General features: G+C 38.0%; 1 protein-coding gene across 6 annotated transcripts in view; it reads left to right on the top strand.

Moving 5' to 3' along the window:
* The window catches only part of anks1ab (ankyrin repeat and sterile alpha motif domain containing 1Ab), a 55,460-nt gene that overhangs the window by 35,215 nt on the left and 7,745 nt on the right, over positions 1–12,500 (top strand). For 3 of the 6 annotated variants that reach the window (XM_017304861.1, XM_017304860.1, XM_017304865.1), the window contains 8 exons: positions 2,537–2,707; positions 3,964–4,101; positions 4,262–4,333; positions 6,240–6,323; positions 6,434–6,571; positions 7,609–7,785; positions 11,527–11,625; positions 12,359–12,456. In XM_017304861.1, coding sequence (XP_017160350.1) covers positions 2,537–2,707; positions 3,964–4,101; positions 4,262–4,333; positions 6,240–6,323; positions 6,434–6,571; positions 7,609–7,785; positions 11,527–11,625; positions 12,359–12,456 — 977 coding nt within the window. The remainder of the gene's footprint in view (positions 1–2,536; positions 2,708–3,963; positions 4,102–4,261; positions 4,334–6,239; positions 6,324–6,433; positions 6,572–7,608; positions 7,786–11,526; positions 11,626–12,358; positions 12,457–12,500) is intronic. The other 3 variants (XM_017304862.1, XM_017304863.1, XM_017304864.1) reach the window with 3 other exon arrangements.

Below are 12,500 nucleotides of genomic sequence, written 5' to 3' on the forward strand. Positions count from 1 at the left end.
TAGACCAGCTGCTATTGATTGGACCTGGTACAGAGGATGATTGCTTTGTAAATATTGATATATTTTAACTATTTGACTTTCTAGGCCTTTTTGTGTTCAGTACTCATTCCTGGTGTCATTCCACCCCATTTATTACACATAACCAAATTAATTGTTTTATATGGATTACTTTGTTTGCTGCTGACATATGTTGTAAATTTCAAGTCAATAGTTCAATTAGAAATGTATGAAGTATTTAGTAGTTTCTTTAATTCATATAATTTTTGAAGGGCAGCTAAGATAATTAGCTAGTCTGAATGTAGCCAATTTAAGAGGATGTTTTATACCATCACAACTGTAAAAATGTCAAGCAACTAGAGAAAGCTATGGAGGTCATATATTATATTTAGAATTTCTTTAGTCTTGGACAAACCATAAAACACTGTTACCTTTAGCAAAAAAGTGATTTTCTAAAGGTCCTCAAGCTGAAGGTGAATTTCCAGGCTTATTCTCTGGTCTGGCATTTTAAAAATCACGAGTCATTAAAACTACATATAGAAACAAAACTATTTAAATAAGCAAGAAAACAAAACATAAGAGAAAAGTGCATAAAATTGGCACAAAACAATAACAGTAGAGAATAATAAAAAGAGAAGAAAATTGCTGCTCAGTATCGGCTGTGCGAGCAGCAGTGTTCACAGATTTGTCTCTGTTTAAGCCACTGTTTCACTTGGGAGCTCAAAGCTCTACAATCAGCCAGCTTTGTTATTACTGGTGGCAAGCTAGTCTAAATATGGGATCCTTTGCATGAAAAACAAGAAAGTAAAAAAAAAAAATGTTTTTCATCTTCTTTTAATAACTCTCCATGAGACTCTTGGTTATGTTGACTCTATTTTCTGTTGTTTCCCTGACAACTATAGACAGTAAAACTGAGGCATTGCTACCAAGTCCAAGACAAAAGGCAGGAAAGAAAAGGCAATAACTGTATGAGCCAGACTATAAAAAAAAACAAGTGTTGATCAGAGATGAAAAAGCTTGTGGAAGACTGCACTGACGATGTTGGCCTGCATTAGTAGTTACATTGCACAGCGCTGAAAGGGTTGTTGAAGAAAAAAAGGCAACATAAAGAATTTTGTTTTCACTTTGATACGCGCCTAAAGTTATGATTCTGTTTTGATTCAAAAGCCTCTCAAGGCCGATATTATCAGTATTGCTTGTGAATCTCTTTCTGCCATGTTTTTTTTCCTTCCACTCAACATTCTGATAATCTGCTTGTCTGAGAACAACTACCTTCTTAGCACTGCTTTTTTATGGCGTACTCTGTTTGTGTGTTCAATGACGGGCTGCTGGACAAACATCTGTTCTTCAGTCTTCGCCATAAACATGTAGGCTATTAGATTTTTTTTTTCTAAAATAAGAATCCAATTTTATTTTTAGCATTAAGACCAATTTTCTAATATTCTGATATTTTATTTTTCATTTTAATATTCAAAATTAGCATAGCTAAATACTTGACATTTACCACAATGTGTGCAACAAAGCTTTTTCTAACAGAGTTGCTGAAATATATTAACCTTTTGATGAAATTATTGGAAAACACCTTTAATCATGATTTGCAGTTGTTTTTGGGATCAGGCCGGAGGAACTGAGACCTGACAGATTCACATTCATCTTCTGGGATTGTTTGGCTGAGAAAATAGTGACTATGTCGACAGCGATCTTCTGCATGAGTGACGGGGGTAAAACATTTAATATCCTAGCATTTTCCTAAAATGGTAGAAAGGTTTTTGAACTAACATCGCTTCACATGGTGAAAATCTACTCTTCAGTATTTCCCAAGAAGCTATTAGATTAACTCCACCAGAATTCCTTCCTGATTCTCCAAAACATGACTAAACTAATGTTTTTCAACTGCCTGTAAGATATTTACACCCCCTAATAGCTATACCAACCCTTGCTGAAAGAGTAGCGACTTTTTGATCTTTTAGACTGCAACACTTTCAGTGGATTCTTTAATAACGTGCAGAAATAGCCTTTCTGTAATTTAGTTGGTACAGTAGATATCCCTAATGTGCATAATTAGAAAGGTAGTTCAATGCATGTGCTTTGTATAAACTGTAACAGTGTGTTTTCATTAGACAGCATTTATGTTTATATATTTTGGATAAGTGGAGATTAAACCCCAATAGAGCAGAGCGATATGGACTTAAAGTTTTATTTTGTGATTCTATTCTGATGACATTAAAAGTGACGATAAGAACTTCTTCTTTTTTAGGTAACTGTCTGAATTCAAATGTGTGTCACAGCAATAACAGCCCCACAAACCCAATATAAAATTAACCAGCATCATGTGGTAATCTGTTTTTATTTTTAATTTATTACGGGGAAAGATGTTTGAAATGTAGATGTGATTCAGTACCATTGAAATACAAAAGCTGATAAATTAGGCAGATTAAACTGAGCTAAATTAAACCGAGAGAGTGATGTATTGTCAAAAGCTTGGACAGAGACCAGGACATTAATGTGCTTGGTGTGCCTGTGTGTGTTTCTGTGACAGTTCCATGACCTGCTATCCCAGACCACTTCGCCCCTCAGTCAGTTGGACCCCTACACCAGTCGCTCCATGGACATGCTCCTCCCCCTGACCGAGTCGGACCGGAGGCGAAGAGCAGTCGATCAAGACTGCAGCGTTTCGCTGCGATCCTACAATGAGAGGCCGCGCTCTGTAGTGAGTTTCAACTTCTTTCACTTGGATCTCAGTTAAAGAAGCCACCCACTGCAGCTTATTATAAGAGAATTAATAGTTTAAAAAATGGAGGAGGATTCAGCATATTTGCTTTCTTCCCAGAGGCAGAACTGCTATGTTCATCCGCAGTTTAATATGGCGGTATAATTAGTGGGCAGATTTTAATTCCATGGAGCCTTGCTCTAAATAATGCATCTCTGTCCATTTATGCGCAATTATCAAATGAATTTTCTATAAAACATCCTAACGTGGTAAGTTCAAAATAAATTAAATGGTAACATTTCAAATCCTACTGCTGTGTCCTATGGTTATAAAAACTGCAACTCGTTGCATTTGTTAATATTTTTCATGTTCAGCAGACTAAACTCAGTCAATTGTCCCTCAAGGCTTAAATAATTGGATGAATTTATTCAAGCACAGATAAAAAAGCTGACGCAAAGGTTTGCAAGATTTTGGTCCAAACCCTTGCAAAATTTATTATATAAGTGTAAAAGAAAAAAAAAGACATTCATTTTCAGTTTGTTCTCTTGCATTTTGCATAGAATCATACATTTGTATGAACATAACATCAGTGGATGGTAAAATATGGCTGCATTAAATAATAACCCAGCCCTGCAGCTGTTTTGCATCTCATGAAGCTCAGCCTCCCTTGGTGTCTTGGATTATTTTGCGTGAGAATGAGCTAAAAATATCTCTGTGATCAAATTTTAGCATTTGCTAAAGGTCAAACTGCGACACAAACAGTCAAGCTTGCACGCCTGGTCTCTGACTCAGTGAGGCAAAGAGAGAAAAAGAAACCACAACATTCTGGAAATGAAGGACTATGTTGTACTGCCTGCTTTAAATGACATCTTAAATCAATACCTTTCTGATAGAACTTTGGTATGTTATTATTATAAGTATATTTTATTCTGACAAGTGATTTATGAAGGAGCTCAGCACATCCTGCACTGACCTGAAGGCTGAACATGCATGAATATTTATGAGCCTGCTCGGATATCAAAAAACGACTTACCAAAAAGTGCTGACCAGACAGACTTCAGATGCTTTTCCTTTAACATGCAGCAGTTAGAGGTCTAGTAACTCAGCAGTTCAACAGAGACACAAATTAGTATCCGGAGTCAAAACGTCTGCGAGTTTTCTTTGAATGTATTTACCCAGAGTAGTGCAAAAATCCCAGCCTTGCCTGTAGAAAGTGGGATGCAGGACTGTGACTCTGCATCTCTTCATCTCTTCAGGACCGACACAGTGAACGACATAAAGAGTCTCGATTGAACCTCCGGCCGCCGAGCCACTCTGCCACGTACGCCACCGTGTCCGCCTGGCATCACCAGCCTGAGAAGCTCATCCTGGACTCCTGCAGGTACGAGGCAACAGTAAGTAACCTTTTCTGTCTTCAGCATACAGGTGGAAACGTTTCATCTGTTTTAGTTTCATAAAATCTATTTTTTTTTCTTCTCTTTATTTGGTTTTGATCGTCATGAGCAATGAGGATACTGAATTCTGAACTGTGTTTTGATTTATCTCTCCCTTCAGTATTTAGGATCATTGATAATCAGGGATTTACGAGGGATTGAGTCCACACAAGATGCCTGTGCTAAAATTAGGGTGAGTTGAAGAATTTTGCTTTACTTCCCACTCCAACCTAAAAAGAACAACTGCATGTTTGTGTTCTGGAGTTCACAAACATTTTTCATGAGAATTTGAAGCTTATAATGAATAATTTAATATTTTTTATTACAAACTTGTGTCAACATTGCTAAAAGATTTAAGTGTGTCCCTTAGAAGGTGTGCATTTTGGAATAATTCTAGTTGAATATTCAACATTCTTTGGCCAAACTGGCAGAATATCTTCAAATCAGTTGGTTTCCTGGGACAAAAAAAATGTTTAAGCTTATTCCATAATTTCTCCCATCAGATAGAGGCCTTTGGAAAACCATTCCTGAAACATCATGTCAGCTTGCTTTATCCCTTCAAAACACATTTTTGATATGGGCTTGTGTTTAAGTTTATACTATATAGTTGTCCTCTCCTTGCGTTGTACAAGTACCAAGTTAGTGAAACGCACAACCTCCACTATGTCTGACAGCTGGCACAGTGTTAACTTCACCCTGATCCAAACATTGCTCTTGTCATTTCCATTCTTTTGTGATGCAAATTGTGATCAATTTTATTTGAAAATGATACAAAAAAGGAAATGCAATTTAGACATGTTTTCATCTTCTGGTTTGAAGAGAATCAACCAGGGCAAGCAAAGTGTAATTTCATTGGTTGTTGATGTAACTTATGGCTATTAAAAAAAACAATATGTAGAAATTTTTCTGAATTCGTGCCTTTAGTAAGGCCTGGAGGTTTAAATTTTGGACCAGATGCTTGTTTCTTTATCGGCACCCTCTTAAGTCTATAGCAGCATAAAACTGGTGTTCCAACAATTTCTTTAATACAAATGTGTCCTCATAAAAGAACAGGGTCTTTTGAACAAAAATGTAAAAGGTGTTCCAAAAAAAGAACAAACTTAAAAGTTAGAACAAAAAAAAAGACAGCATAAATGCTACTTTGATTAAACATTAATGCCAAAGTTTAGAAAGACATATCTGCAATGGGATTAGGTCGAGTGGAAGACCAAAGAGTGTTTTGTATTTTAACATGAACCAATGAATTTGTGGCTGGTGTGCAATGATTGCCAGTTCAGAGAGGACTTTAGAGTGCAGCAGTGAATTTTGGACGGATCATTTGTTACAAATTGGATGGCAGAGCTGGAGAGGACACCGAGCTTTTTGGAGTGAGCTCTTACATACCCTTCTGTAAATTCCATCATCATAATCAAACAAGGAAATGATGGTCATTTAAAAAAAATAGTTTAGAGAATGTGAAAGAGAAGAGCTGACTTTTAATTTAACCTTAGACTCATTTGTCAGTGCAGTTTGAAAAGGACAGAGTGTTGTCTGGCCAGATTCCCAAATATTTATACTGAGTAACCTGAGCAGAGGTGTCCTTTGAAGGGCGGAGGTACTTGGGGTTTTCAAAGGCACAAAGCCCTTCTTATCAAACCATGTGACTTGGTGGCATGGTGATACAGTTGGTAGCATTGTTGCCTCGTAGCTAAAAGGTTCTTGAGGTCAATGCTTTGCGATGCATTGACCTCAAGACTATTAAAAATCTGCAGACTATAAGCTTAAAAGTTTGTGTCAGAAAACCAACCAATTTAAATCAATTTCACTGATTCTAACACCAATAGGGGTTAAATAATAACCCAGACTGATGTTACAAAAACTGGGTGTTTAAAGTGCAACTTATGGACAGATTTCACAAATATTAGTGGTGGTGTAAACATATGTTTGAATGGCATTACCTGCAACATCTTGGAAAGCTCCAGGTTAACATGGCATTCATCCCCATAATGAGTGTATGTATACTTCTGACCAAAACCATGAATCATTAAATCCGAGGACATGAAGAATAATCAGTTTCTTTTTTTGAAACATGACAATTATGTGAATCTTGTTCACTTCAGAAATCAAAGGATTCCAAAAAGGGCCCAGTTGTCATACTGTCCATCACCTACAGAGGTGTCAAGTTCATTGATGCTGCCACTAAGGTAAAGGGATATTAGCATCTGTGCTAATTAAACATTTCAACACAAAAATTGCTGTCGAATTGATGGAGATTGATTCTTTTCACATTTCACCTCATGTCTGCCTCCAACAGACGATAGTTGCAGAGCATGAAATCAGAAACATCTCGTGTGCCGCCCAGGACCCGGATGACCTCTGTACTTTTGCTTACATCACCAAGGACTCTAAGAGTGGCCACCACTTCTGTCACGTCTTCAGTACTGTGGAAGTTGTAAGTATTCAAACCAGTTTTAAACTGTGGGAAGTACAAATAAACGTGCACCTGTTTGTTATTTCGTCAGGAGTTATAATAATCACTGCTCTTTGCGTGTCATCAGCTACCCGCAGTTAAATTTGTATGCAAACATCTTGTTGCCATTTTTTTTTATATCTCTATCATCTCATCAAATAGATTGATTTGGTTTCTACTGTTAGATTGAATCATTTTTCATATGAAGTTTTGCTCATTGTCTCAGTGACTGTGAAAAGGTCAACAACAATCACTGCATTTTCTTTTTGTATGAAGTGGGGTAGTTATCAGTCATCAGTGTCAGCAGTCTGTGAATTCTCTGTTTTTTTTAAGCAGGAAGAAATTCTCCTGAATCTGTTTCCATTTAGTTGTTGTTCAAAACATTTTAATATGTAATGATACATTGTGCTATATGTAGCCGTTCAGGGCTAACGATTTATCTATGAATATTGCATGTGCTCATCATTTTGTAATAATTAAGATTTGTAAAACAGAATCACATTTGGTCATAGTGAAAAGACGGCACTTTATGCATAACAAAGCTTTAGTTGTACACAAGGTTTTATGCATTTAAGTATTATTTCCGCTTGAAGTTCTACACATTTTGGAATGCCACAAACATCAACATATTTTCCTGGGATTTTAATCACAGGTCAGCATAAAGTAGGAAGTGGGAGGAAAAAAAAAATCAAAATTCTTTTACAAATAAAAATCAAAAACATTATGATGTGCTATCAGAGATTCCATTTCTCTGATGGCCTTAAATAAAGTTCAATTCAACCGATTGCCAACTGACTTTGGGGAAATTACAGGGAGAACATGCAGGTGGTTTCACCTCATGCAGTTGATGGGAAGATGGATGGAGTGAGATATACCAAACTCCTTTCAGCTGTAATTGTTGTAAAACGTGCTTCTGCAAAGCTTTGAGTTATGGAGGCTGAATAAAAATGCATAGAGCTTTTTTGAGAGCATACATGTCAATTAATGTTTTATCCTTTTTTTTTCTTTTTCTGATTTAGATCCAAACATATGAGATCATCTTAACACTGGGACAGGCATTTGAGGTGGCTTATCAGATGGCAGTTCAGTCCAGGGCGAGACACTATGTGCCTCCAACATCTCTGGGCTCAGAGTTCGTAGAAACCAAAACCAGCCGCCCGGTGTCTCAGTCGTGGAACAGCACGAGAAGATCAGCGGTGAGTATCAAGAAATGAGGAAAAAATTGTTTTTTTATTAGGCTTTTCTTGTTATCTGAAGTTGTTCAGTGTGTATAAGGTGAAGGAACTGATAGAAATATACAGCTGTGGAGTCATTATTCAGAAAATATACACAGACCTCATGACCAATATACACAGACCTCCGCTCCACTCAATTCCCAATACGCCACCTACAAAGGAAGATTTGCTGTGTGTGGGGGAAAAAAGTGATGAGTCATTACTTTTCCACCAGCTTCCACTCACATACCCCACAGCACTGAGAGTCCATCCCGATCAGTGGACATTTTCAATTGGTGCATATGCGGGAAAAAAAAAAAAAAAAGTGATGAATGAAAGCTTTATTTGTTGCTCACAGGCAGATGAATGATACGCTGCGGGTCAATTCTAAAAGCTCAGCCCCCCCCCGGTGGGAGGACACGCCCGCATGTTCTCACCTATGATTGAGTGGGCTGCGTAATGTTCACGCAGGTCCCCCAGGGGGACGCATTGACATATTGACCTTTCTGGCAGCGTATAATAGGCGTTCAGCAATCACTGTCACCCGAGAGTGTGTGTATGCTGCAGGACCAACTGCTTATGCAGAAGCACAAATCATTTTGTTTTACCACCTGCCTCTTGCCATAAAATATGGAGTATGCACACATCTGCATAATGAGCCTGGCTCAGTGTTTAGGTTTTAGATGAGTTGGGGACTGATTTTTGTCATCTGTGATTAGTTTTAATGCTTCATGCTGCTGCAAAATGTTGTTGGTTTAAACAGATTTTATATATCATCCCCAAAGTGTTGTTAACTGTCTCCTAAGCCCCATCCCACAATGTTACAGTTGTTACAACATTAATGGCTTCGCGTGTCAGGAAACCAGCAGAGTTTAGCAGCTTAACAAGGACCTGTGCAACTAATGATTATTTTATACATTTATTAATCAAATAATCAGATAAAAATATTAATTTAAGCCTCATTTAATATAAGAAATATACTAAAAGATGCAATTAAAATAGAAAATTCCTTTTGTAAATAAATGCAATAACATAAAAAAAATGCAATAACATAGCATTCCTGTAGTGTATGCTTGATGAGTTGTAGATTAATTGATTAATTCTTGCATTAACTGATTATTAATTGGATGGCAAAAAGTTCTTAATTGGAATTTTCTTTTTACAGAAATACATTTTTTTAAATTTCACTTGAATTAAGTGAAATTAAAACTATAAAACTTGAGGAGTTCTTGTCAGACGAGGCTTTTTTTTTTTACTTAAATGAAGATGTATATATTTATGGTACAGCTTTGACTAATTGCTGCTCTGTGTACGTTGTCCGTATTCTCCAGTTAACAATTAATCAATTATTAAATTAGTTGAAGATTATTTCAATAACTGATTATGATTCATACGATTAATTGCTTCAGGACTAATCTCTGTAAACTAGAGAATCAATGAAAAGATAATTTATTTCAGGAATTCAATATACAAAAAATAAACTTACATGGATCAATAAAAAAATGTGATAAATGTCAAATCTTTAGTTCTGTTCATTTTGATAATTTTGGCTTGTAGTTAATGAAAATTTAAAATTCAAGTTCTCAGAAAATTAGAATATTTAAAAACTAAGCCAACCTAAAAAAGGGGGTTAATATAGAATGGCCACCTATTCCAGCTGTAGTGTCCAGTGAACAGAATAAATTCTTGGTCGCAGCTCATTTTACTACTTAAGGTGTTGAGGAAGCCCAGGTTGGGTTAATAGTGGCCTTCAGCCGTTGTGCATTGTTGAGCCTGTTGTCTCTCATCTTCTCCCTCTTATGAGCATCCAGTCTGTGCATATGATTCTTTTACCCATCGATTTTCCAATCATGTTGGTGTTTTGGGTAGTGTGGGCAGCCACCAAGAACTGCTGGAAAGTAAAATCAGTATCTCATTAAGCTTGTTAGAAAAGGGAGGCATGAACTGCTCTTAAGTTTCCTGGTAGGTGGCTGTGCTGACTTTGAAACTGACACAACACAGCAGATCAACACCAAATGAAATGGCTCACCAAATCATCACTTTAATCATCACCAAAATATTAAACTGCACCAAGAGCTGCTTAGATTTTTTTTTGTCGTCAGACCATAGGAACTTGATTTCAAAATGAAATACAAAATGTAGTTTCATCTAAAAAATAAGACTTTTTTACTACTGAGCAACAATTTAGTAAATTTCTTAGTTTCTTAGCTTAGGTAAGACTCTTCTTGTCTCCAGTTTAATAGTGGCTTACCGCAAGGAATATTGTAGCCAATGCCCTGGACATATCTGTGTTCAAGAAGCATTGATTCAGTATTATGCCTCACAATCCTTTTGAGGCTGTGATTTTCCTTGTTAGTTGTGCACCTTTGTCTGCAATGCTTTTCCCTTCCTCCAAGCTCTCCGTTAATATGCCTGGAAGCTGCACTCTGTGAACAGCCAACTTATTCAAAAATTACTTTTCGTGGCTCCTCCTTGTGCATCATGCAAATGTTGATGAGCAGGTTCTCCCCATAATTGTGTGGGCTGCCATGATGAGCCAACATAAACTTTCTGTCTGGGAAACTGATTTAGACTTTTCATAAGCTGGAACCCAAAATCAACAGAAATAAACACTATTTATTTAATGAAATAATATTCAAATTATATGACCTTTAAACTGAACTACTGACATAAATTAGGTTTTTGAGTTTAATCTAAAATGCATCTGAAGTTACTTAACAACCAACCCCACCCCCACCCTCAGTGCTGTGAAAATGTCTTCTTTAATTGCCCTGAACTGTTTTAAAATGTAAAAGATGTCCTAAGTATATTCTTGACAGCTACATGCGTGGCTTTATAAAAAAAAGACTAAGCCTAAAGCAAACAGTCGGCCCCCGCAGAAGCAGCTGATCCACGTGGCGAACCCACATCTAATTCCAGCATTTCAAAAATGATATGGAAGAATCTGACACCCCACTCTTGCTCTTTGTTTTAAAGTAATTAGGAAAGGCTTTTATGGTAATGGGTAATTAGTGAGTGTCTGCCAGATTCAATGCTTGTTCAAGTTACTCTGACAGATGCGTAAATGCAGAAAAGATGCAAAAGACTAAAAAAATAAAAAAATATCGGTGGCTAAAATTCACAGAGATGCGAAAATAAAAATGCAAAGATGGGGATGGACGAAGGCCAAAGAATAAATAACATGGGCTTAGCAACAATTTTGCCAAACAGCATAATGCTGTAGATATCAAACAACCACAAATCATATCTGTACTGTAAATGTGGGGTGATTTTTTTGTTTTTTTTGGCTTATGGTCATCACACACCTCCGTGGGATGCGTAAAGGATTTTTCACACGGCTCGGCTCACTGTTTCATAATCCGTCCGTGTGTGTCAGGCATGCAAAAAGAGCTGCTGCTTATGACGAAACAAATGAACCTGATGTTTAATTAATCACACTCTGCTCCACCCTCACGACTGCAACGCGTGCACGCCACGTCGGCATGTGTAGAAATCCAAAGCTCCGCCGTCCTCAGCTGCTGCTGCTGCCGCTGCTAAATGGGATTGGGACGGTTGTTATTCAGAGCCAAAATTCCCCGACATGAAAACAGACTTTTCTAATGATAATTCCTGTGCTGCTGCTGGATTTCTTCACTGTCCATTTAATGCTCTGTCCCTCCTCTCCTGCCTTCTTATTTTATAACATGTCTTTGTTCTTGTCTTCTCGGTCCTCCTGCTTCCCAGGGCGCCCCTCTGCTCGAATGCCGCTGCTGTCACTGTCACACGTGTACTACCCACCGTCCTTCCTTCCTCCCGTTGCACTCTGTTAGCCCTGGAATCCAGGTCCTTCTCTTTCCTTTCCTTTTTTCAGCCCTCAGTCACCATACATCTGCTTACACACCTGAACCTCCCTTATATATATTTTTATTATTAACATTATTATTATTATTATTATTTTGGGGATGCTGCAGTGCACTTTGACTCTTTGTTTTGTGGTTCTTAATATTTTGGATCTCATAAAACCTCCTCATCCCTTTACTTTCCCCATCTCTCATCTCCATCTGACATGTTACAGTTTGAAAATGAAATTAGCGGAGGCTTTGTGGGAAAAGGTGAAACGGTCAAGTGATTCTAGTGGCTATTGAGAGTTAAATCCATTGCAACAATATCGCCTTTGGTTGTCTGAGATTGGTGGTTGCAAAATGCTTACCTTAAGTTCAACTTTTAGCTATTTCGAAGTAATTCTTTCAGAATAAAGTATGAAGGAATGTGCATCTTGAATGACCTGCTTCTTAACTACTAATCAGAATGCTCTTTAGCTTCCAGAGAGTCATATGTCTGGGTTTGCTGCTGCTGCGTACAGAAGCTGCGAGTATTTTCTGTCAGATATCATCCATTCTCTGTGGATTGAGCCCTCAGTGTCTGTGATTATAACCTGATCACTGGACTATCTGTACCTCTAATCCACATGCACGTGTGTGAGCTGAGGACTTGTCAGTGTGGCGCAAATGGCCTCCACTGCCACACGTCTCACACCTCCTCTCGTCCCTCCTCCCTCCCCACCCCCCTCCGGCAGATCGACCCCCTGGAGATGGATGCCGACATGCAGTCGCTGGGCAGCACCACCTGGCTCTGCGACCAGCGGGACTCCAACAGGCGTCCCGTCAGCACCAAGTACGAGACCACCATATTCTGAGGCCGGACTCTCTCCCCGCCCC

The sequence above is a fragment of the Poecilia reticulata genome, linkage group LG5, assembly GCF_000633615.1.
Source record: "Poecilia reticulata strain Guanapo linkage group LG5, Guppy_female_1.0+MT, whole genome shotgun sequence".
Classification (NCBI taxonomy): Eukaryota; Metazoa; Chordata; class Actinopteri; order Cyprinodontiformes; family Poeciliidae; genus Poecilia; species Poecilia reticulata.